The sequence below is a fragment of the Myripristis murdjan genome, chromosome 17 (genome assembly GCF_902150065.1).
Source record: "Myripristis murdjan chromosome 17, fMyrMur1.1, whole genome shotgun sequence".
NCBI classification, from domain to species: Eukaryota; Metazoa; Chordata; class Actinopteri; order Holocentriformes; family Holocentridae; genus Myripristis; species Myripristis murdjan.
This window is the reverse complement of record NC_043996.1, coordinates 14,509,296-14,535,126: the sequence shown is the minus strand read 5'-3', so window position 1 is coordinate 14,535,126 and position 25,831 is coordinate 14,509,296. Positions and strand designations below refer to the sequence as shown.

General features: G+C 40.7%; 3 protein-coding genes across 3 annotated transcripts in view; 2 read left to right on the top strand and 1 right to left on the bottom strand.

The window, feature by feature from the left end:
* Positions 1-1,339: 1,339 nt before the first annotated feature.
* LOC115375048 (sodium- and chloride-dependent GABA transporter 2-like) lies at positions 1,340-14,731 on the top strand. Its single transcript, XM_030074313.1, has 16 exons — positions 1,340-1,508; positions 3,271-3,474; positions 3,562-3,696; positions 3,994-4,134; positions 4,275-4,359; positions 4,449-4,581; positions 4,911-5,045; positions 5,201-5,304; positions 5,408-5,532; positions 7,218-7,330; positions 7,532-7,669; positions 7,761-7,863; positions 8,289-8,389; positions 8,572-8,742; positions 9,067-9,221; positions 14,665-14,731. Exons 2-15 carry the CDS (start codon positions 3,309-3,311, stop codon positions 9,214-9,216), a joined length of 1,800 nt encoding a protein of 599 aa, XP_029930173.1. The 5' UTR covers positions 1,340-1,508; positions 3,271-3,308; the 3' UTR covers positions 9,217-9,221; positions 14,665-14,731.
* Positions 14,732-15,341: 610 nt separating this feature from the next.
* gadd45aa (growth arrest and DNA-damage-inducible, alpha, a) lies at positions 15,342-18,203 on the top strand. Its single transcript, XM_030075412.1, has 4 exons — positions 15,342-15,533; positions 16,099-16,200; positions 16,524-16,749; positions 17,277-18,203. Exons 1-4 carry the CDS (start codon positions 15,466-15,468, stop codon positions 17,388-17,390), a joined length of 510 nt encoding a protein of 169 aa, XP_029931272.1. The 5' UTR covers positions 15,342-15,465; the 3' UTR covers positions 17,391-18,203.
* A 4,789-nt stretch (positions 18,204-22,992) lies between these two features.
* The window catches only part of gng12a (guanine nucleotide binding protein (G protein), gamma 12a), a 29,454-nt gene continuing 26,615 nt past the window's right edge, over positions 22,993-25,831 (bottom strand). Inside the window, exon 3 of the mRNA XM_030074975.1 lies at positions 22,993-25,699. Coding sequence (XP_029930835.1) covers positions 25,574-25,699 — 126 coding nt within the window. The 3' untranslated portion in view covers positions 22,993-25,573. The remainder of the gene's footprint in view (positions 25,700-25,831) is intronic.

Below are 25,831 nucleotides of genomic sequence, written 5' to 3'. Positions count from 1 at the left end.
ATTTAATCAATAAGATGTGATGTTTGGTTGGAAATGCCTCAAACCGCAGGCGTCACCAATCAATCCACCAACAGAGACAGCTGGACCTTAAACTGGACATAAGCAAGAGGCTGCACAGGACTTTGCTGCTGACTGCTCCCCCAGCCCCTGAGCGGCAGGAGGCAGGACCCCAGAGCTGGTGCTCCTGTCATTCATGTTCCAGGGCAGCGAGCTGCAGCCAGTTAAAAGCATCAGGAAGAGTCTTCACCCCTGAATCAGAATTTCATCAGCAGCTGATTTTCAGGAGTTTGTTGGAGCTGCCCGCAGCCGTCCTAAGAAGTAACGTTACTCTGCCCGGATTACTTTTAAGGTAAGGTAAGTTGGCAAGCATTTGAAATTACTCACAGGTTATAAAGTCTAGCTTTCCTCTCCTTGTATTAAAAAACAAAGCAGCTCTCAAGGTTAGAGCAGGACTGTTAAAGTGTCTGATGATTTAAATAGTTTTTAAACAGGACACGGCATTAGTTAATTGCTGTAGTTTTAGGCAAGATGTACTTGTTTGGTTTGGAATCCTGCAAAATTTACATTCTCTCCCTCCTAAACATTAAGCCCTCAGTCAACAGGTAGTGTTTAACTGTTAAAAACAAACAAAGTATGTACATAGATAGATAGATTGATAGATACATAGATAGATAGACAGATGAAATTCATTCACGATTATTTCTCATTAAAGAATTTCAAATTAGGCCTCAGTTAAAATTTAACATGCAACACTTAGACTAGGGTAATGCACTGAAGAGAAACCATACCAACACACCAACTCTCAGAGAGTGATTTCTCTCTAGGAACAAGCCAGTTTTCTTTTTATTTATCATATCCAGCTGCTCTTTTGAAAATCTTGTTTCAAAATGTGTGCTGGATGTGGACTTTGGCATTGAAGTCTGAGGACTGTCCGAAAACACAGTCCTCTCCACGTGCATAAGGTTCACATGCTGGTAGGTCGTCATGCTCAGCTCCATTCGTTCAGTGCTGAAATGCATGGGATGTTGCAACATTTCACATGTGAACCATGAAAGAATCACCACTTCTGAGGTACAAGTGAAGTAAACAATTCAGAGAGAATTCACTGCCACCTTGAAACAACCTTTTACTGACGTTTCAGTCAAGCTGACCTCTGTGTGTGTGTGTGTGTGTGTGTGTGTGTGTGTGTGTGTGTGTGTGTGTGTGTGTATATATATGTGTGTGTGTGTGTGTTGTTGAAAGAACCAAAACAACAAGTAAATCATTTCAGTTTAGGCAGAATATATCTGAATATATTTACAATCCTTTTCTTTCAGTTCCAACAGTTAAGAGTTCAGCCTCAGTGCTTTAGCATGCAGCTTAGACTCATAGACATGCATTTGAGCTGATAATATGTTGTTTTCTCATTTGTTTGTTTTCCTATGTCTCAGGAGGATCTGATATAAATGAATTGTATCTATACGCTGGAAACTGACAAAGCAATCCAGGAAGAAGCTCAAGTCATCTTCGTACGTAGAGTAGAGAAAAGTCAACTGGACTTGATAGTAGATTTCAGAAGACGTTTCGCTTCTCCTCCAAGAAGCTTCTGCATTTCTGGTTGACTGGCAAGTACTCCCAGGTACTTAACCTCTGTGGGGTCGTTGTGAGGGTCATCGATACCCATGAAGTCAAAGGTGATGGGTGTTTCAATCTCCTGGGGAGAGATGAAAGGACCGTGTTGTAGATGGGGGATAGGTGGTGTCTGAGGCCCCCTCCTCTGTTGAGTGATGGCTTCTGTACTTTGACATAGATGGCCTCCTTCACTCCTCTTTCAAACCACCTGTCCTCCTTGTCCAGAATCTGTACATTGTGGTCTTCAAAAGTGTGTCCCTTGTCTTTTAGGTGTAAGTAAACTGCAGAGTCCTGGGCTGAGGAGTTTGCCCTCCTGTGTTGGGCCATTTGTCTGTATAGTGCAGCGGTTCCCAAACCAGTCCTCAAGGCCCCCCTGTCCTGCAGGTTTTTGTTTCAGCTCTACTCTTGCACACCTGACCCAATTAAGGCCCATGCACCTTCATGCCCTGCATTCCAAGTCGCATACTTATACTTTTTACTTTAGCATGTACTGCAGCTGCCCTTACAAAGTATGTAGTTTAGTATGAAATATGCATGTGTATGCATACTATTGAGACACACTACATACATCGTCCCTGAAGTCCAACCCTCTTGCTCACTTCCGCCGCCATCCGTAGCGCCACATTTGAATGTTGTTGTCAAAATCCTGGTGCTGTTTCATACTGCGCTGTCGTCTGTCATATTTCTGATCTTCTCTCTTTCTGTCGCTTCTGCTGTCACTGAGCGAGTTTTGTGCAATATATGTGTTTTGCTGTCGTCCATATGTTGGCATGGCCTGTACACGCAACTCAGTCAGTGCGACGTAACATCCGCTGCGCATAGGATTGTGGGTCAGAATGGCCAGAGCAGCATGCTGAAATCCATACTGCGAAATCTGACTGGATGTAGTAGAACATCCTGGTACTCTTGGCATACTGCATCTGACATACTATGTATTGGGACATACTAAATCTTTTTTTCCCTACGAAATAGTATGGTAGTATGAGTATTGGAACGCAGGGATGCATGCCCTCTTCGGGTAGATCTGTTTCAGCCAATCAGCATGCAACCCTTAAATGGATCAGGTGTGAAAGAGTAGAGCTGAAACAAAAACCTGCAGGACAGGGGGGCCTTGAGGACTGGGTTGGGTTGCTTAGTTTTTCCAATGTATAATTCTGTGCAATCCTCGCTGCAGTGGACTGCATACACCAGGTTGCTTCTCTTTTGTTTTGGGGTGAGGTCTTTCGGGTGGACCAGTTTCTGCCTTAATGTGTTGCTGGGTTTGAAAAACACAGGGATGCAGTGTTTGTTAAAGATCCTCTTGAGTTTCTCCGATACTCCAGCCACATAAGGCATGGCAATGTTGTTGCGTCTGGGCTCCTTTTCCTCCCCTTCAGTGGTGTTATCGTTCTTCACAAAGGTCCTTTGTGAAAACAGCCACAAGAACCAGGAACACCTAGGGGTACTTTCACAGTAGTGGTATCGATGACCCTCACAACGACCCCACAGAGGTTGAATACCTGGGAGTTCTTGCCAGTCAACCAGAACGTACATATCATAACCTGGATGACTGAGAATCTTCACAGACAAGTCATCTTCATTTCTTGCATCTTAAAGCCCATGCATCATATAAATACTGATGACTGTTGCCTCTGTGACTTTTAATTTTCTATTGTGCAGTTAATTCAAGGTGATTTGGAGGAGTTGACAGGCAATACATGAAATCGATGAAGAATGACAGCGGTCCACAGCCTCAGACAGCACTTTCTCAGAAGAGAGGCCAGTGGGCCAACAAAACAGAATTCATTTTAGCGGTGGCCGGACAAATAATCGGTCTGGGCAATGTTTGGAGATTTCCCTATCTGTGCTTCAAAAATGGAGGAGGTGAGAGCAAGATCTTTAGAGATGACACTGAGGATTTTGACAGCATGATCATCTTGACTTCAGCTCTGTCCCTGTTCTTCTAACAAGGGGTCTTCCTGGTCCCCTATGTCCTGATGCTGTTCACCTGTGGGATTCCTCTCTTCTTCATGGAGGTTTCTTTGGGGCAGTTCACTCGCCAGGGTGGGATCACATGTTGGAGGAAAGTTTGTCCTCTTGCTCAAGGTAATTATGCAGACGTTTTTGCCCCACTGGAAAGCTGGTTAGTCAGTCGGTCAGTCAGCAGTTAGGTCCAGAGAGCCATGTCCAAAGCTGATGAGTTGATCACCATGAATGTTGATGACTAGAGCTTGTCTCTTTTGGTGAATCTAAGATCTTCCCTCTAGCACCACCTGCAGGCCCAGTGGGGCACCTGCGTTAGAGATAGCATGCTTGTTGATTGCTCAAATGTCCCTCTCTAGCACTTCAAGTGAGTAGAGAAAATGATACAAGGCACTGACATACATGTATTTTCACTATTAGGTTTGGGCTATGGCAGTCAATTGGTGGTTTTCTATGGTGTAATTTACTACATCATCATACTGGCTTGGGCCTTCCTCTACCTCTTCTCGTCCTTCAACACTGAGCTCCCCTGGGCCAACTGTAACAACACCTGGAACACAGGTACACCCATACAATATGTCGCTATTGTGTTTATTTCACCAAAACTGCCTGTGAATTTGTTTTAAAATATTTATTGTATGGATTATTTCCTGCTTCATTACAATCAGGAGAAATTTTTTTGTTTTCTTTTCCATCTTTAGGTAATTGTTTTGATCATGGCCAGAATCATTCACCATCTAATCACAGCCTCAGAAATGCAACGTCTTCTTTCCAAGAATTTTGGCAGTAAGTAACCACCATCACTAGTATCCAAAGAAGAAATATTTCTCTTTACCAAGAGGAATTTGCTCCTCAGTAAACCCTCTGATGTTCAGGAGAAGAGTCTTAGGCCTGTCTGGAGGGATCGCGGAGATCGGGAGTCTCCGATGGGACCTGGCTGGGTGTCTTCTGCTCACTTGGATCATCTGCTACTTCTGTATCTGGAAGGGAGTCAAGTCTTCAGGAAAGGTGAGGCACCATCTCCCCAGGTTATGTTTGACTGGTGCTCTAACACAGAGTAACTTGCATCATTCTTTATCTTTCACCTTTTCTTAATATTGTAATGTTGAAAAAAATCTGCTCAAATGATGTTAGTCTTAGGCTTAAATTTACAGGTTCTTTTTGATCATTAAAAGATTAAAAACAATACCTTTGAATCAAGCTTCAATAAACACATTCAGGACAGAATTTTAGATCCAAACTCATCTGATAATCTTCTGTGCATCCAGGCTTGACTGTAACCTCGCAGCGCTGATCTGCAGATTGTTTCTGTGTGTTTTTTGCTGATTCTTTCTCAGGTGGTGTATTTCACTGCTACTTTCCCCTATGTGATGATGATTGTGTTGCTTGTGCGCGGTCTCACTCTGCCAGGAGCCGTAGATGGTATCAGATTTTACCTCTACCCTGACCCAGTCCGGCTCACTGATCCTCAGGTGCGTACTTCTGGTCATTCCACAGCGTTCCAATATTTAATGACACACAGACGAAGAATTACTGTTTACAATATACATATATTTGTATACATTATGATCAGTAATATTGAAATGGAAAATACCAGATATTAACAGTCATTCTGTGGTTATTTTAGGCATGGATGGATGCTGGAAGCCAGATATTTTCCTCCTATTCCATCTGTATAGGATCTTTACAGGTTTTAGGAAGCTACAACAAGTTTGACAACAACTGCTACAAGTATGAGGAAACATTTTTATTTTTTTAATTTCCCTATATTTATTATATTATCTGATATTTGCATGTTTTATAATACAGCGTGTACTGCTCTTCTGTTTTACAGAGACAGTTTATACTTATGCCTGCTGAACAGCATAACCAGCTTTGTGGCGGGCTTTGCAGTCTTCTCTGTCCTGGGCTTCATGGCAAACCAACTGGATGTGGACATTTCAAAAGTGGCTGAGTCAGGTATGAGACTCTAGATCACACCCAAAAGAGGTCAGCGCAACACTGAAAGCTTTAAGGGGCTCAAACCCATATGATTAGCTTTCACAATTTATTATTCCTGAGGGATGAGGCTGGTGGCTTGTTACACAACAAATATAACACTAATCCACCAGACTGCCACAGTAAAGGTAAAGGTCAAATATTTAAACTTTCAAAGAATGTAAGACACCAAACCTGACTCAAAAAATCATGTTCCTTGAGAATTATTCTGCAAAATGTTGTGCTGCCCATCAACATGCAGCCAATCAATTCACATGACCGTGACAATATGTGATCATCTGCAGTCAGCTCAGGTCATTTAATATGTCTACTCTGGCATTTCAAAGCTGGTCCTCTAAGTACCATCATTTTAACATTATCTGTATGATTGCATTCAGTGAAATTTGGTGTAATTGCTCCAGGACAGATTTTTCAAAATGAGCGGCAAGCCTCCCCCGGGGGCGCTGCAAAGTTTCAGGGCAGGCTCAGACAGTGAGGGTGAAAATTCATAAAGGGTTTCAAACAAACAGATTTTTAAATGAGTTATAAAAAGGTTGCTGTGGAATAGACTAAACATTAGTCATTTGGTTAAAGAGACTTTTCAGAGAAAGTTACGGGGTATTGTATTATTTTCCCAGGGTCAGAAAACTAATCGATGCCTTTTGCAGTTAAACTTTTAAATGTATTTGCATGCATTTTGAATTTATGGTGAATGGCAGTATTAATTATTCCTGGATATTTTATTCCTTATGCCTGTGGGATGATGTCGTGGCCACTGAGATAAGACAGTTGCAGACTTTGAAAACCACTCCTCTGAGATGATGTTCAAGTGAAAATATGACATTTGGTCATGATTCATCTAACTGTGTGTGTCAACGGACATAATAATCATGTAAAAGCATATTAGAACTTGTTGACTGGAATGAACTCATAAAATCAGTGTGAAATTTGTATTGTTTTACACAGCAGCCTATAAAAGCAGTCAGTATGTGGATGGTTGTATCTTCTCTGGCTCAGCCCAAAGACTATAGTGGCATGTGAGATACATCAGGGCCCATATCACACATTGAAATTCTTGTGCAATTTTTAGAAAATCTGTTTTTTCAGTAAACGGAAAAAATCTTTTTGTTGTTTTTACGAGGCTCACTTTTTAAAACTATCGACACAGTATAAACAAAGTACAGTATGAACCAATGGTTTTGAAATTTTATGAAATTGTAGAAATGTCACAGTGTTATGTGCTGGAAGTTAATGTAAACTGAAAGCGCCAGTAGCTGACTGTCAATTATTCCCTTGACCCCTCAAATCCTTGCATATTTAACATTGCAAGTACATCTTGAATCCTTCACTTCTGTTAAAGCTTTACTTCTTCTTAACTTTATCTCATTTATGAAGTTGAGCTTTATGTACTTTGAAAAGCAATTCAAGGATAATCTACCTTTTGTGTCATGTAAATCTGTTTTTGACTAGTTTTCTCATAGGTCTGAACCATTACCCTTCACATACAACATCTTTTACAAAATCTTAATTATGTACAGTATTTACATGTGTGTGACTTCAAAGATTCACCAGTAATTACCAATGCAACCTAATCTGGTAATTGAATATGAACCCAATTTATTTTCAGATACTCTGACAATCCAACTGTGTGAATTAACTGGTTGCAGGCCCTGGTCTGGCGTTCATCGCCTATCCTCATGCAGTAGCCATGATGCCTGTTCCCCAGCTCTGGGCCTCATTCTTCTTCATCATGATCATCTTGCTGGGCCTCGACAGTCAGGTAGAGTTTTCCTCTGCAGTTACTGTAAGACGATGTGGAACCTGAGAAGGTATTTCCACAGTCGCTCCATTCTATGCAAGTACTTTGAACTATGAACACCCAAGGAACACTTTTATTAAAAACTTTTGTTCAGTCAACTTATATAAGCATGATTTTAATGCATTTCTCTGAGCGAAAATGATCTCTGTTTTGTGTTTGCAGTTTGTGTACGTGGAGGCCCTGGTCACATCTCTGTCAGATATATATCCATCTTTCTTCCACGTTGGTCATCGACGAAAACTACTTCTGCTGGCCGTCTGTGTCGGATGTTTCTCAATCGGCCTCCTGATGGTCACTGAGGTGATGCTTTTGAATGTCAGCAGACATTATATGAACAGATCTGTTTTCTATGCATATGTTTTACTCAATGTCTCTCTTTTTCGTTCTGCAGGGTGGACTTTATGTATTTCTGCTTTTTGACTATTATGCTTGCAACGGGATGCCGGTCATGGTTTTTGCCATCATTGAGTGTCTCATTATAGCATGGGTATACGGTAAGGAGCAGACTTTAAAAAAAAAAAAAAAAAATCAGAAATCAGAAATATGTATCTTCTGTGGGTCTGTCTAGGCATTGAACGTGAATATGAATACAGTTAAAAGCAGGACACTGTCAGGACACAACTGAAAATGCTAGAGAGCTATGGGTGGCTTGACACGCATTTCTAAGTTTAACAAAATGTTTCAGCCTGCATGAGCTTAAATTAATTCCAAACAGCAGTTCACTCCTGATTAATCTGAGACATAATCCAACAACGGGCTCAGAAGTTATTTGTGTCAAATGCCGATAGATATTATGTACACCCTCTAAACAAAGAAAATCAAAAATCTCCATTATATTATAGAATAATGGCAACATTTATTTGTGCATGAGTTCAGAGTTTGAAGACAGACATGACTAAGATGAATTTCTGTGTCAAAGGTGCTGATCAATACTACGATAATGTTATGGACATGATTGGTTACCGTCCTTGGCCTTACATGAAATATTGCTGGAAATACATCACACCTGCTATCTGCACCGTAAGTTAACTACAGCATATATGGGATAACATTGTTTCTTTTTTCAAGATAAAAAAGGATTAATATGACTAAAATTTTATGTATCAAGAGGGAGATAGAAACACTTTTTATTTTGTTTGTTATATTGATGTTTTCGGTTTAAATTCTCTGCTGAGCTCGTTTCATTTCTTTTTTCTGTACAGGGCATACTCCTCTTTTCCTTGATCCAGTTCACCCCTCTGAAATACAACAACACCTACCAGTACCCCTGGTGGGGCTACGCCATCGGGATGTTCCTGGCTCTCTCCTCAGCTCTCCTGGTTCCTCTGTGGTTTCTCTACAGCATGACTGTAACCCCAGGGACTCTGAGACAGGTACACTGTGAACTGTGGAAAAGTAACCTGGTGTGTCGCTGCTGGTCAGCCTTCAAAAGTAAACTAGAAATGAACGCAGAATGCTTGGATATTGATCATCATATTTATTTCATCTGGGTCTTTTGCAAAATGCATGCCTTGAAGCCAAACATATTTGACAGGGCTATATAGAGTAATTTAAATAACTGTTGCTTACAAATGACCAACAAATCATTTTTTAATTTGGTATTATTCGTATTCACGCTGAATGGCACCAACACAGTGCAAGGGCGATTATAAATTACAGACCATAATGGGGATTTGTGTTTCCCTCCATCCTCACAGAAGCTGAAAGTGTTATCCACTCCAGCAGAGGACCTGAGCAGTGCATCCACAAAGAGGAACCTCAGCCTTGAAGCCCTTCAGCCACCCACAGAGCTGTGTGTGTTAAATACAACACACCAAAAGGATCCCACCAACACCGAGGCGCCGTAACTCAGGTGCTGCTGTGAGCTGGGTTTCATAGTATGTTGTGTTAGTAGGAAGAATAAATCTGGACATCATCCATTCCATGTCAGCCTTTTATCTACTTCTGAAATTGTTGTTTTTGATGCCGATTTACCAAAATAAAAGTGTGCATGTGCTGTTCATTTGTGAAAAAGTATTGATGATTGTATTGCACTGATGATGATTAACGAGAGGGGAATTTTAAGGTTTTGTGTATTTGTTGTCAGTGGGGCAGCAACAACCAGATAAATATAGACTGACTTAGACTGAGGTATGGAAGATGCCATACTCTGCCATACCGGTTGACCAGCATTACTGCACTGCTAGTAATAATACTATTTACAGTAATAACAGTAAACAGACATAAGAATTGTTCAAATATTAGATTTCATACTGTGAATATACTAGTTAGACTGGGGTATGCACATCAAGCTTCATGGTAACTGTATGTCCTCACTGTTTAGTTATAAGGTTTGATGTAATGTCACATGAACCAAGGGCACCTTTGCCAGTTTGGGACATTTTTTTTTACTAATCATCATCTCTATAATAATGCTCTAAGACCTTAACATTCAGCTATATAGATCATGAGCTTTAGCAAATTTTTAATACTTTCAGTAACTTTAGTTTCCTTTTGAAGATAACAATGTTTTGTATAGAAACTAAGTAAAAACAAATACAAAGCACACACATCCAGAAACTTAGATCTAGGTGCTAGACTGAAAAGAGTGAAAAAAAAGTCTCTATATTAGAGTTGGCTCCCATGGCTTTTCTTGTTACCACCACGTGATGTTTCCAGTGCAAGCCCTTCTTCATAAGATATTCAGACATAAATGGGCATAAAAAATAAAATGCAATTTCAAAGCAGTTTAGCATAAAAATGTTACTGTTACATTACATTTTCAGTGCAGAAGACACTGAAAATGTTTTGCTATTTGGCCTCTTTTGGCCAAAAACAAAGCATTATCAAATTCTCCGTTGGATGTGATTTTGCATATAAATGAGGTAGGATCATATAAAGGTTGAGATGAGGACACTCAGAGTCTTATTGACTGTGTGAACCCACAAAACAGTTATGAGTTGTGAATGTGTGACAGTCTACAGCTAAATGTGCCAACATTCACAATTCACACCCAAACTTCAAGTTTGACTAAGACTTGGAGGAATATCTGTTCAGAGTGAGCGGGTGGCTGTGTTGGCAAAGCTGTAGAAGACAAGTGGCCAAATAAATCTAGAAAGATTCATTTCAGGCAGACATACTACTGTGTGAGAGTTATGGCCTGTTTTGCAAAATGAGGAGTAGCCAACATATTTCATGGACATTTTGCCACCCAACTCCATCATAATGCCAAAATACAGGTGAACCCCTAAAGAAAGGTTGGAAAGTAATTTCAACTGATTTGACAAATGACCATGATAGTGTAGTTCAAGTGCCAGAGCAAGGAGAAGAAACGCAAACAGTTTAATTTATATATATATATATATATATATATATATATATATATATATATATATATATATATATATATATATATATATATATTAATTAAATAAAAATGCAATAACTAATCTCGTCTAATAGCATATAGTCTTAATGCAGCTTGTTAGAGATAGACCAATTAAACACTTAGCTTATGCTTTACACCACAGCTTCCATGAATTTGATTTTAACTGGCATATTTAGGAACTTTGCTAAACCTCCCTTTCTCCTCACAGTAGGCTTATGTGTGATGAAACCTAGTCGCCTCCCTCCACTCATAATGCTGTAGTAAAAAAAAAAAAAAAAAAAAAACTGACATACTAACAGAAAAGATCTAGTGTTTTCCATTTTAGTCTTGGCTTTTATGTATTACTAATTTAATCATGTACATTTGTATTGTAAACCCTTCTGCCACAATTATTTAGCACTCCTGCTGTTTTTAAAAGTGCTACATAAATAAAAGTGGCTTGACTTGACATCTTATTATATTTATTGATCAAATTACAGTGTAAAGCATGCTGTATCTGTCTTTCTACAGTGTTATGAGTAATATAACACAACAACTGTGACAGTGTTTTATACTGTGTTGCCCAAAAGACCACTGCTCCTAGAGGCTCTCTCTTGCCATCTAGTGGAAAAACAGACACATTACTAGAGCCGTGCATAATGTGGAATGAGGTACAGGCAGTTACAAAACCAATTTACTGTTTTAGAAATCTGCTACAAGAGGCCCCTCTAATACTTTGATGTGTGATAATAAACTCATGAGATGCTTCTCCAGAATATTTCACATTAACTGTACGTCTTCTTAACTACTTAAGTGTTCATGTGAGATCAATCATTATGACACATTTCAACAACATAAACCTTACCCTCGCCACTTCACACCTTTGAAAATACAAAAGTGACAGGTGATCCAGGTTAGCAGGGGACAGGGGCCAAACAGATATGAACAACCTCTTCAAATCCTTTAACTGGAAATTATCTTCCCTAATCATACAAACATTTGTTTTGCTCTATTTCTTAGGGTCTGTCCTTTTTTGTGAATACTGCCCCCGATTCTATCTTAGAGAGGTTTTCCATGTGCACAAATATTCACTGAATGGTTCAACATCATAAGAATCTTAATATGATTTTCTGGGATTTTACCTTTACTCAGGCTACCTCATCCAATATTTAGTCATGTCTTTCCATACCTCAAAGTCTGATGAAACGCTGTGAAAGCACTCTACACCTCCAGTCAATGACACTCTTGATCACACCCGTAGAATTCAAATCCACTGGAAAATTTCTTCATCTCCCATATCTTCAATTTTCACACTAGAGTCCACGCTGTAATGATTCCTTCCATGGTGTGCTAGCTGAGAAATATAGGAGAATATTAGGATACCAAGACATCAAATAATTCCAAAAAAAAATCAGCTTTAAAGATTCTGAACAAGAAATAATACTAAAGTAAATTTACTGTGAGAACTTGTAAAATACCAATTGCAACACTGGTAGTTCACATAAAATCAAAGGCATTGCAGTTTTATCATGTGAAGAAGAAATAGCTGCCATGCTGACTGTCTTGTACACTTTAATACTGCAACATTGCAAACAGCTGTGAAGGCCACCAGGAGGCAGCACCATCGCCTTCCCTATGTTCTAGTTTCTGGTTTTATTTTGGTTATTCTGATTAATACTGTATATTGGCTCTGACTGGTTGATTTTATTTTTATCTCACTCCATTTCTTCTGAGACCACACAAAGTAGTCTATATATAAACATGTATACATGTTTATATTGGAAATTTAAGGAAACTTTCTATACGTGAGTCTGTTTGACATGAGACAACTGTCATCAGTTACACCTGGATTTCACTTTTGAGATCTAACCCAACCCAATTTGAGCCATGCTTATGAAGACTATTTAATCTCAAATGTGTCTGTGAAGACTTGTATACAGTATCTGTATGAAAATGGCGTTCATGGGTCATAGGAAAATGCATTAAATCTGCCATCATTTGCATATAGGTTATGTATCCATTTGCTTAAGGCACTATATGTTTGGTATGATCAATAGTGTAAGATGTGCACACTCAGATGGCCTCACAGTCTCAAACAGTGAATCCTGATCCACCATCCAGTGGCCTTATGAACGCTATTCCAGAGGAAAAGAGACCTGGAGGCAGGGACGCTGTATATGGGGGAAAAGTTAGGACAATTCCAAGAGCCCTTGCCTGACAGGGGCCCCAAAAAATAGGTAAAAACTAATATAAAATTGTTAAACCATCAACTAGTAAATACATTTTTTTTTTTTCATGGGGCCCAAAATTCCTGGCGGCGCCCCTGTCTGGAGGCAAACTGTGATGTTCACGATCATGAAAGTTTGCAAGTCTCACTCCAGAATCAAGTCACCAGCCTGAAGCTAATGCATTTGGCTGCCTGCTCCAAGATTCAAGGGCCACATATAAAAAATATCTTGCAGGGGTATAGGAGGAACAATATGATCCTGCCATAGGATGAAAAAAACATTAAGCACTGTTTGTGCAGCTATTCTGAAAAGCTACTGCAAATTGGAACAAGGGCGCGGGAAGGGTGGTGCTGAGGGTGCTGCAGCACCCCCTGCTGAGGAGGGGTGGAATAAATGTCAAATTAATTTTACCACATTTCAAAGTCATTTTCTTTTGAAAATGACTTGATTGTGGCAGTCACTTAGGGTGTGGACAGGGGGAGAAAGTATAACGTGTATTAATCTACTGCACCTAATGCAAGGAAAACGAAAAACATGTAAAACTGCAGAGGGGCAATCACACCGAGACACATCAGGCGGCACCATCAGTCGGTATCAGGCGAGCCGGCCGCGGCACTGGCCAGCATGAGGCAGCTCACCTGTCAGATCCGGCAGACCTGACCGGGTGGGCGCGGTATCGGACGGTGCCGCGGCCGGCCATCCTGATGCCGACTGATGGTGCCGCGGCATGTGCGGGTCAATACGGTAGTCTAGAAAACTGGAGATTTTTTTTTCTCGTGCGCCCCCAAGTAGATTGCGCCCTGGGCAGTTGCACTGCCCATCGCAGAAACCGTCCCTGCTGCCGAGTCTGCCAGCACAGCGGGATGCTGCTGCAACTCTCTCTCTTGTTTGCGCTGCGCTCGCACAGCTGGTTGTCTGTCACTGAAAGTTTAGCCTCCAAATCAGTGATGTAGTCTACGTGATACGCAGGTATACGGCGTATACCTACTAGAAAAGGTCCCGCATTTCCGTATAACCACTTAACCCCCCCCCCCCCCCCCCCCCCCCCCCCATACGCAGCACCCCCTGGCAAAAAGTAGTTCCCGCGCGCATGAATTGGAAGGAGATGGCCTGCAGCAAAATTACCATCAAGAGAAATGTAGTTTCTGTTTGTTTGTTTGTTTGTTTGTTTGTTTTAACTAGTTAGGGAAAATGCTTCAAACTTGATTGTGTCTACATCTTCACTGTCATAAAACAAATAAAAAATAGTGCCTGATTTAGATATTAAAAGTTGTATTTTAAGTGCATGGACTGTTCACTGACTGTTTGTGTGATAGCCACACTGGCTCTGCTGCAGCTTGCCAGCAACTAGACAAACTAAACAACCATTTCTGAGTTCATCACTGGTAGTAGGGCAAGGATTGCCAACTTTCTGTGACATGTACATTCAAAATAAAGGCTCTTTTTAACATTTAACTTGCACAATCTTAGAGAGGAAACTTGCTTAAATGCTGTTTTGCAGACAAAGGCATGTGGTAGCTGCAGCAGTAACTAGGTCATGTCAAACTCACAAATACCAAGTGAGCTGTATAATTTTGGAGGGGGTATAGCCTGCTGTATACAGCTGCCATTAAGTGGCTGTAAACCCACTACATAGCACCATATAGACACTATGGTCGCTATAGGACAGCAGTCTCTTCTCTTTGGAGTTGATGGTATGCTTTGTTCCTCTCTCGTGCCAGGCATTTGGACTTGGTCCCTCAGATCAGATGCGCGCGGCTTCGCCAGGTTTTCGCACGCAACTCGGCGGTCCAATCAGAGCGCAGTTCACCTCAGAAGCGTCTCGTTGCCAGGCAGTTCCCCGAAACCAGCCTCGCTGCAACGTAGGTGAGCTCCTCAAAAACTTTTATTTAAAGTCGTAACTTCAAACAGTGTCGTGTAAACTCTTTGCTAAGGGTGGCGACACGCAAATAGAAGCATATTTCCTTCGAGCTGTCAGTTTGTGTCAGCTTCTTTTTTTTTGTTGTCTGTGTTTTGAGTGTAAGTTGTGCACATCACCAGGTCCAGCCAAGAGGTCATGGCTGCAGTCAAAGTAGCCGCATGTATGTCTGTGTGGAGTTAAAGAGATGCTCATCAAGATTTGCACAAGTTCATTCACGAATATATGCTTTTGCAGGTCGTTTGAATCGGCAGTGTTCAGAGTTTATTCCACTCCTGTCACCGGCAGCTGCTCTCACGCTAGCAACCCAGCTGGAGACAGACCACGCCCACCAGCGGGTCTCTTCAGCGCCGCGAGCTCATGCTGTCGCTCTTGCAGCCAATAAAAACCGAGAACACACCCGAAAAAATTGCATACAACCAATGATATCGCAGCTATGCAAATATCCGACTGCCTTGCATTGTTCCAGACGGGTTTTAGGAGAAGTTACCAGATTTGTCTCTCAGTTGCAGCACAGTGGAAGTACAGTCATACAGCGCGTGTGTGTATGTGTGTGTTTGTCATCACCGAGCGAAAATCGTGAATCATCACTACGCTTTGGTCTATGGTGGACTTGGATTTTATGTACAACATGACATTTGAGGAATTAAGTGGGGATTATTCTCAAGAAAGGTAACTAAACTGGAGTTTGTATTTGTATTCGGCGTATGTCTCTCACGTGTTGTCGGCAGCCTGCTTCTCGTTGTATTGTGTTGTTTGTGCGCAGGACATGCAGTAGATGAATGCATGATAAAAAAATATATATATATGTATATATTTTATTAGTGTAATTTAAGTGTAATTAACTTCATTAAAATCAAATACACATCACTCAACGCTAAAACGAGGCTCGCTCTGCTTAACCGTCTTGTTGAGTACGTGTCGCGAGACCGTATTTTCTGGACAGTTTAATATTTTAACGGTAAGCTGCAACCCGGCTTTCCGTATTATGTCCAAGAATAGGCCAAATAAATTGGGAAAAGTCAATATGTCTATTTTCTTAGTATATTCTTGGTGCTACAAAGAGATTTTCACTGTAAAATCGCTCATGCACCGTGGTGACAGCGAACAACTTGCCTTGCATTGCTAGCTACAGCAGCCCGGCTAGCTAACGTTAACACAAAGGAGACGTTTAAAGTGTAATTTGGCGTCGTTGTGGTGTGTTTACTGTCAGCTAATGTGTGCCTCTGTGTTGCAGAATGGATTCTGTGGCGAAGGCTTTGGAGGAGGTCCTCACTTCTGCGTTGCCCCAAGGCTGCATCACCGTCGGGGTCTACGAGGCAGCCAAGTCACTCAATGTGTAAGTGCAGCTGCGTGGTTATCTGCTGACACGCTGCTCCAGACTTCTTATCAAAGCCTGGTTGTTAGAGATCTCTTGCTCACATATACACTGAAATGTGAGCTGTAGGGAGTTACCAGTGTGCACTAGATGTACCCTGCCTCAATTTAGCTAGGATTGTTTTTTTTTTTTTTTTTTTTTTAACTTTATGAAATCTAAGTTATTGTGAGGTTTTAAAAGGTTGATCTGCCAGGCTTTCAGGATGTAATAGTCACTGCTTTCTCATGCTGAAGTTAAAAATAAATTAATCACAACTATTTTCTTTTTTTGTTCTGCCGTTTCAGAGATCCTGATAATGTAGTTTTATGCATTCTGGCTACGGATGACGAGGATGTGAAAGATGTGGCCCTTCAGATCCACTTCACGCTCATCCAGGCTTTCTGTTGTGAAAACGACATCAACATCCTGAGAGTGAACAACACCAGGCGCCTGGCGGAGATCCTGGGTGGAGGAGGAGGGGCAAAGCAGAATGGGGGTGAGCCCATGGACCTGCACTGTGTCCTGGTCACGGTAAGCACCTCTTTGTGTCACTCTTCAAGTTTTATGAGCCAAACAAGTCTTCTGTATCCCATTGTTGCACCACATATTGATAAAACATTACAGCCAAAAAGTTATCAGTGCGCTTGAAATTGTTTCTATAATCTGTGAATATATTTTCAATCTCCATTGTGCAACTTACAAAACATGTATAGCAATTTAAGTGAAGTCAACATAGTGCAGCATTTATTAGGCTATATCAAGAATGGAACTGAAGCTGTGCGTAGTTCATTTTATAATGTGTATGCATGACTTTGCATAAGCCCTTAGCTGCATGTATGAGGTAGACACATATCAGTTTAACTCAAGGGACTTGCCAGTTCATGTTTTTATGCTGGTAGTCAACACTGAGTTTTCCCTCATATGACTTCTGAGGTATTTGAACTGAAGGAAATAACTTTGACTTGTAATGCATGCGCATCTGTGAAACTTGTGAAAAAAATAGACATGAACTGTTTAATAATCAACCCACCTCCCCCTTGACTCATTTATTGTTTTAGAGTCCACACTCGTCATCGTGGAAGGACCCGGCCTTGAGCAAAGTGAACCGCTTCTGCAGGGAGAGCCGCTGTATGGATCAGTGGGTGCCCATCATCAATTTGCCCGAACGATGAACAATCTTCCAAACGACAGAAAAGACCTATGAAAGGACTGTTCTCTGCACAGGAAGAGTGGTGTGAACCCTGACGGACACATTACCACACAGAGATCAAATTCCATAGCTCTCCTGATGGCACAGAAAAGCAACATCTACGTTAATGAATTTGGAGGGGAAAAAAGACCCCACCTTCTAGATGGGATGTGTTTCAAAATAATAAAAAAAAAAAAGATAGGAGGTGGATTTCCACTGCGACAGGACTGTTGGGAGTTGTGGCTGTCAGCCTTGGCAACCAAGATGAGATGGCGAGGCACTTTCTATGTATCGTCATAAGGTGGAAATAAAAAGCGTCTGTGCTTCTTAATGTGAAGATGGACACCGTATAGAAGGGTTGTATCATGTATTTGTTTGGTAAAGCCTTTGTGATACTCAGAAAAGTGGGGAGAAACTAGAAAAGTGAGCTGTTGAGTGGACCAAGGCCTAGGCCTCTCCCCACAGAAACAAAGCACTTGTTGAAACACTGGACATTTGCAATTTCACGCATTTCATTTAAATTGTTGGTGTTGATGTTGCTCTAGTCAATATTATCTTAAAAGGGAAGGGCTAGATATCCAATGAAGTTATTCTGTGTTTTCAGTGTTTCCTATGCCAACTGGTTTTTCCTACAAGTGAAATAGTTCATTTTTCTTTTCTTTTTTTAAACAATTTAAGTTATTTATAATGATATTTAAGTGTATTTATGTTTCATTTTTTACTTTTACTATTTGCAAAATCTGAATTCAGGACACAGATGTATTGTGGTCAATAAAAAGTATTTTTGGAGCCAGAACTAGATGTCTTTTCATTTTGCATTTCTGGAAATTTAGCAGAGCTGAGCTGAATTTTGACCTTTTGCAAACAGTTGTAAAGAGGAGTCACATGCAGATCATAGGGGTCATGCTGGCCTCGGTGACATCTATGAGCTGAAGAGAACAATAATCCTCAATGCTCTCTGCTGATTGTTCTGCCTTGGTCAGCAGGACCATGTTCATTCATCCAAACAGTTCCCTTTTCACCCATTCCCTGTGATTTGTTGGGACAGTTTAGGTTGCAATTTCACCAGCTGACTTCCTTGAATAGAGTTTGTGACAATTGCACACGTGCTTGCAAAGTCAAAGAGGGAATATGCGCTAACAATGCAAATATTGCAGGTGTTTCACTACAATTAATTATCCATAATGGGGTGTCATAAGTGTATAGTACAACTTAGCTCAAATGTCAGCTCTGAGGCTGCTGGAACCAGTTGCTTGCCGGCTGCTCTTGAAAAAAAAAAAAAAAAAGTCTGGTATGGCTTACTGCAAATCACATGACTGAAATTCCTTGGAATCTTTTGTAATAGAGGCAGTATCGTGCAAAGCAGTTGTGTAAACCAGTCTAAACCACTCCTTCAATCCCCCCCTCCCTTTCCTTTTCCTGCTCTGTCATGTGAGTAGGTGAGCAAGTGCTGATGATGTCACTGAGGTGATGCAAGGCAGGCCTTCCCCTTGTAAATGCAGAGTCATGGTCATCAGATAAACAAGAGAGGCTCTGTCTCATGTTTGAGCTGCAAGATCCACTTTCTGGTCAAACTTCAGCTTTCATATGAGGGAGATCACCTGGCAGGTTTTAATGTTATTCAAACTGAACTCCACAGAAAATCTTACAAAATGTAACCCTAACCCTAGCCAGAGCAATACTTGCTGCTACAAGGGTTGTCCAGTTACAGTCTCCCTGCTCACTTCACCACCCCTGCAGACGTCAATATTTCATTATAACACGAGTTCCACTGGGAGAGCTGCGTTTGTTTACAACAAACCTGGCTTCTGCTGAGACCAGGTCAAAAAGCTACAAAAGAAACACAGGAAAACGAGGGACTTCATCCTCCTACACCTGTCCCACAATTACTACCATAATACATTAAACCAAACCAGTTATACTAATTGGGCCATTCATTAATAATCACTGCATTAAACAGGAAATATAATTTGTCAACACATTCTTGACTTAAATATCAGTGGCATTAACATAAACTCCATAGTAAACCATGAGGGGGTTATATTAGTTTAAATAAAATCACTTTTTCCACATTAACATGTAAAGGTGCACACATGGGCAGCCCAACATCTGATGAGATGAACTACTCTATAGGGGAAACGTATGGTGCATATAGTGGTTTCATGAAAATCACATTTTCCTCATTAATTTGTAAATGCATGCAGCAAGGTGCCACCACATCTAACGAGATCATCTGCTCTATAGAGGAAACATGCAAATATGAAGTATCAGTCATGTATTGTTTTTGTGTTATTGTGTTCACAACATTGTGTCTACACACAGATATATGCCACAATGATGATATAATGTCCTGAATACAATGAGCTACGTTGGAAGGACACAATAAAATAGTCATAATGACTGTCTCCATCATACATTATGGCACGCTCTGAAAGTTCTTACAATACACCCAAAGCAGATTTAAAAAACGCCTCGACTGAAGTGTTACCCTGCCCCAGAGAGCCTCTCAGGCCGTCTGGATCCAGCGGGCACTGTGTTAAAGGTTGCCTGGCTGTATCCTCAGGCATGTGACAAGGTGTGACACTGATGTCATGTGATATTGTCATGCTGCAGGGTGAAAGGTTATTTAAAGATAATAGTCGAGGGGGCTGATGTAAGTGTCGTGTTGGCACCTAAACCAGTCTGGACCTCGAGGCCGGCAAATCACACGGGGTCGATGTTTAGTTTCAGTTTTCCGTGAGGGAGTACACCCGTCTGGGAAAAAATCAGAGACTGCATGAGAACCTTCAGTTTTGCATTTTATGGACATATACAATCCAACTGAATATTCTTTAATGTATCTTATATATAAGTAAAAATACTGAATACAGATTTGTTTGCAACGACTACCAAAACTACACATTCATAACACTGTGCAGTGAATAATGCAAAGCACACAAGTGTATATTCAATATCATATCATAAAATTAACATTGTCCTTGCTGAGGAAGTGTTCATCTGTCAATATTTTGTGGAATAACCCTGATTGTTTTCTAACAGATTTGATGTGTCTTGGCATGCGCAATCAATACCTAATCAATACCTCATTAAGCGCAATCAGGTGGCCTGCTGATGGGATTTAACAAGTATGTGGAATGCCCAGGGTGCCTTGAAGAGAGAATTGGGACTCTCTGCTGCAGAAAAATATATTTATTCCAAAACTATGAATTCCTATTTCAATTTTTGTTTAGTTTTTTTGGCATTTCTGTTCTATTTGATAGTGACAGTGGAGAGAGACAGGAAAGACAGGGAGAGAGAGGAGACAACATGCAGTGAAGGGTTCGTCTCAGACACATCGTATGTCCCCTGCCGGGTGAGCCGCTGGGGCACCCATGGGCTCATCTCTTAATTTTTTATCAGAGCTGCACAGAGTTATTGATTGCCAGCCATTATTTAGGTGCAGCATTGCCTATGTGTTTATGAATCTGAGCAGAATTTGATAAATTTGATAAGTCAGTCTGCACTTCATATGCATTGTCATGTACAACCCAGGGAATACATTGCATAACCCAGGTCAGTGGTACAATGAAGAATTGCAATATACTCATTGTGCCATAGCTTAAGAACATACAACAATCAATGCACTGTTCCCTGTGGCGAGAAAAAGCAAACATCAGCTCAAGATAATGCTATTGTGAATTAACTTTGCAATTTAAAATAGGAAAGTTACAGTTTAGTTATGGGTGCGAGGCATGAATTATGAAAGGTGCATTTCAAAAGTGTGATGCAACCTGCAAATGGGAAGCTATGGAGGCGTAGGAGGCTGCAGCGGAGCGGCTGCACAGAGGTGGAATGGAAATACTGCCGCTGCTGCTGCTCCAGCTCCATAGGCATACATTCAGCTAAAATTGGCTTTAATAGTCCTATCTGTTGTGTGTAGCGTGGCCTACGAGAGGAACAGAGGTGCCACTATAGTCAGCTCCATCAACCCCCACCCACCACACACCACCCTCTGCCTCTCATCCATCCTCCCTCCCCTGCCTCTCCCCCACATCAGCACATTCCAACACACTGACACTGTACTGCCAAGCCAGATTTTAATAGTGAGGTACATGGTCAGTGGGCCTGCCTGCCAGGCGCTGGCCATATTCCCCTCTATCATCTCACATTGCTGCACAATGACACACTGGGATTACTGCAGAGTCTGTGCACTGGTGGCTTGCACACTACATACCTTTTAGAGGCATACAGCATGCTTATGGAGAACATCGTGTCTGTCACAAATCGGTGCATGGTGGAAACATCACTAGGATAGCACTTTGTTCCATGCTTCATGTACTTTTTTAAATTTGCCAGTGCAGATGCACAAATGTGAAGTATGATCTTGCAACACCGCTGTGCCTGATATCATATGGACAATGCATGGTGCTGTGATTCATGGTACATGTTGTTTTTATGTTAGATTGATATGAAGTTAGCCAGATGAGATAACTGACCTTTTTTTGTATGTGATGCTTACATTTGTTTGACATGCACAATAACAATGCACTCCCAGCAGCAGCATCCTTAAGGGAATAGGGAAGAGGGAACAACCTATGAGAAAAAATCCATGAGAAAATCAGAGCCTGTTAGTATTTTAGCCAATCTGGACAATAAATGAGAATCTTATTTTATCTGTAGCTTCCTTTATGTGTGAGAAAAGACACAAGCAATTCAGTATTTTTACAGTTTCAACAATAGGTGACAACGGATACTATCCTTGCATGATTGTGTGTGGTAGAATCTAACATGCTGTTTACCCACCAGCTGGCAAAAGACAAGGTCGCAGAGACCCAAGTGGCCACCAACAGAGAATGAAAACAAGCCTTCAGGCTAAGTAGACATTTTCCCAAAATAGTTGCTCCACTCTCCAAGAGCGGAAATCAGGGTTTGGCACTTTCCATATTTAGCCCTCTTGTGCTCTGTGGACTAAGACAGGCTCCATGAAAGGGCCGGGGCCGATCCTATACTCAGTTAGGTATAAATAATGACTGCTGGGCCAGAACCTAATGAGAGGAAACGGCCACAAAGCCACTGATAACTCAGGGCAGATTTCTCTGGCCTGGCCCTACTGATTAGAGCCTGTGTGAAATGCTAAGTGAGCACGAGAGACGGCATTTCTAAAGCAAAAACCCTTTCATCCAAATGTCAATGATTCATTGATCTCAGGATAAGATTGCTATAGATTCCTTTGCCTCTATGAAGAAACATCTGCAAGTGTTCTTGAATGCTATTAGGCCGAAATGAAATGTTGAAAATCTTTTTTTTTTTTTCTTGCTCATGGATGTCAGTCCCATGCCATTTGTCAGTAAACGAAAAACCTTGACTTACTTGTTAGCTTATCTAAATCTGTGCTAATTCAATGTCAAATGCTGTGCTGATGCATGACATGTAATGTAAGATATAAAAAGCATAGCCCTGCCAGTGAGATATTCCAAACAAAGGGGAATTCTTTTTTATAGTCAATACAGCTGCCTAAATTTTCTCATGGGGATTATTAAATTAATCTCTCGATCTGCCTGTCTATATCTGCTATGGAGGAGAGCCATAAAAGCCAGACAAAGGAATGCCGTAATAAACTCATTTATTAACAACAGTAGGAAAGACTGTGCGACAGTAGAGAGGCAAAGGGTCACCAGCTGGATTTACAGCACAAGTTCAAATCAGATTCTTATGTCTGTGGCACGAGTCGTTTCACTGCTGCCTGAACATGGCAAGATCACCAGGATTTTTTTTCTTATATTAGACTGGGATAAAAATGTTGACTCTGTGTCACATGTAAATCCAGCTTGTTATTGTAAGTTTAACGTTAAAGTAAAACCACATTAACAGATGTCTGCAATACACCAGGTTAATATAACTGCTTTTTATTTAGACATTAGTACAATATTGTAGGAATGCTTTACTTTTTCTTTCTTTTTTTTTTAAATCATAGTCATGTCTTCATACAAAGGTTGGTAAAGAAATTCTAAAACTGTAACTTTTGACAGTTTAATTATTAATCTGTGGTGCAGTAAGGCCATTGCTGAGTTTCTGTATGGACACAAATGATGACATGACAACAGTGATCTATAAATCTACTTTTAAGTGGCACAAAGGAACGATTAAGTATCATCTGTATTGCAAGTGATAAGAGTTGACTGTTAGAGACAATCATAAAAAAATACAATTAGATAATAACACTAGATCTTGCTGATTTGAAGACCTGAAAGTACCCTTTGGAGAAGGCAACAATACCAAAACCGCTGAAAATTGGAGCACCAGGTAGTCAAATACGATTAAACATCATTTGCTAGTGACGACATGTAGACAAAATGATGGCACAACAGAGTTACAACTCACTTTCATAACACAGAAATAAAAACTTTTTTTTTTTTTAAAGAAAATACTCAGAGAGAGAGTGTTCTTCATAATACAAGGCAAACATAAGTAAGGCTTTTGAGTGAGAACATTTTAATTTATAATATCTATTCTGTTTCTGTTATCACACAAATTGACCATGTAAGATAAGCCTCCCAGGACATGTTTAATTGAAGGTTAAAACCTCCCACCAACACAAAGGTTAGACTTTTAAAAAGGAATTTTTGAGAGCAGTTTTGGGAAAGTGGTATTGGTATTGTTATTGATGCACACTATCTACTGCACCTGCACCTACAATACTTGTGCCAAAAAACTTTTTAAGACAATGATGTGCACATTCACTAGACGAAGACACTTAAGTGATGAGTAAGAAGTTGACAAGGCTCACAGTGTTGCGGAATGCTTGCTCCAACAGCTGGGTCATCAGTGTCCTGCAAAAACGTACCTCGGAAAATTCAACTTTATAGGAAAAAAGAAAGACAAAACAAAGAAAAAGGAAAAAATGTTTTTTTTTCCTCCTTCAGACCCACATTTTGACATTTTGAAATGCATTATCAATGGTTTGGCTTGGTCCCAAGGTTTTAAAACCTTTTCTGCGTACACACAGTGTTGCCCTGTACCCAATGTCAGCTGTCAATTACAATGAAAATAAGGCTTATGCCCTGCACTGTTCATCTGTTGTTTGAGTAATTTCAAGAGAACTGTGGTTAGTACCCAATATGACGTGGTAAAGCATTTTCATTTTAGCTTGGTTTATCCACACTTTCAAAAATGCATCTTTCACATAAACCCTTCAAATACTCTATCTTAAAAGACAGTCTCTCTTAAAAGACAAGAGTTTCTAAAAACATCACAGCACTGATATCCACTTTATCCCACTGGCTTTAAATTGAGAGAAGGTGATCTTAGAATACAAATGAATACAAACTTATCTCTTTGTGATGGCTTGATAATTTAGCTTAAGACAATACTGCCCTGTTGTAATCATACTGCAAATCCCAAACAGGAAAACAACAGATTATGGATAATGCAATGGACAATCGATGTCCCTTTCCTCACTGGCCAAAATTATCCTACAATCATAGTGGGTTGATGAATAATTTTAGTTATTGTAACCTAATTTAGCAACAGAAGTGGTACATGACTGGCCCCATCAAACGCTCATCGCAAAAACATTTTGAATGCTCAACATAAAACCTTGATCCTGAACTGTAATACCCTGGTGGAAATGGACTCTAAAAATCCCTATGAGAAGAGACAGCATTAGCCAACTTTAAACAGATACGCTGCTCAAGGGCTGGAAGGAAACTTTGGCTGTATGAATCCACTGAGTTGAACCAGACAGATGTTAACAGTCACTGCCCAATGAAGATAAAACTGCATACAGAGAAAGGACTGAATGACCACAGGCAGTGCCAGGGCTGTTTTAAATATTCAGATAACTAACATGACTAACATGGTTATTATTTGAGCAACACATGCACTTTTTAATGCCAAACCATTATAACTCATACAACCAAAGTCTTGTTAGTGGTCAGAACTCAAACTGCACAGTGGCACCGCGAGGACAGTAGTTTGAGTTAAAACAAGGTAAAGGGGCAGCCATGGCACACTACTTCACTGATTCTGGATTGCTGTTTTTGAGAACATAGTGGTTGAATTGGTGAATTGTTACAGAACATACGGTAATGATACAGATCACAGTCCACCTATCACTCATCCCAACAAAAAGAATACAGCAACATTAATAAGCAAAAATAAACACATAAAGGCTACACATGGCATCCACTACAATATAGTGCAGGGTTTTTTGTCCTTGAAGGGGTTTTCTGAGGCGGGGATGCCCACGAGGAGAGGATCGTTTCTGCCATGTTCACTGCAGTAGTTCATGAGGTCTGCAGAGGCCTTCGATACCTGCACAACCCATGGAAGAGACACACACAAGATGAGCACTCATGCACACACACACACACACACACACACACACACACACATCAGCAAAGAGATTAAAGAGCAAACTCCATACTGGATGAAAGCTGAAAACAG

Coding starts and splice junctions, on each gene's coding strand:
- LOC115375048 (XM_030074313.1), top strand. CDS start 3,309: ATGAAATCGATGAAGAATGACAGCGGTCCACAGCCTCAGACAGCACTT. Junction 7,864..8,288: donor CATTATAGCATGGGTATACG/GTAAGGAGCAGA, acceptor TCTGTGTCAAAG/GTGCTGATCAATACTACGAT. Junction 8,743..9,066: donor CCCCAGGGACTCTGAGACAG/GTACACTGTGAA, acceptor CCATCCTCACAG/AAGCTGAAAGTGTTATCCAC.
- gadd45aa (XM_030075412.1), top strand. CDS start 15,466: ATGGTGGACTTGGATTTTATGTACAACATGACATTTGAGGAATTAAGT. Junction 15,534..16,098: donor GGGGATTATTCTCAAGAAAG/GTAACTAAACTG, acceptor TCTGTGTTGCAG/AATGGATTCTGTGGCGAAGG. Junction 16,750..17,276: donor TGCACTGTGTCCTGGTCACG/GTAAGCACCTCT, acceptor TTATTGTTTTAG/AGTCCACACTCGTCATCGTG.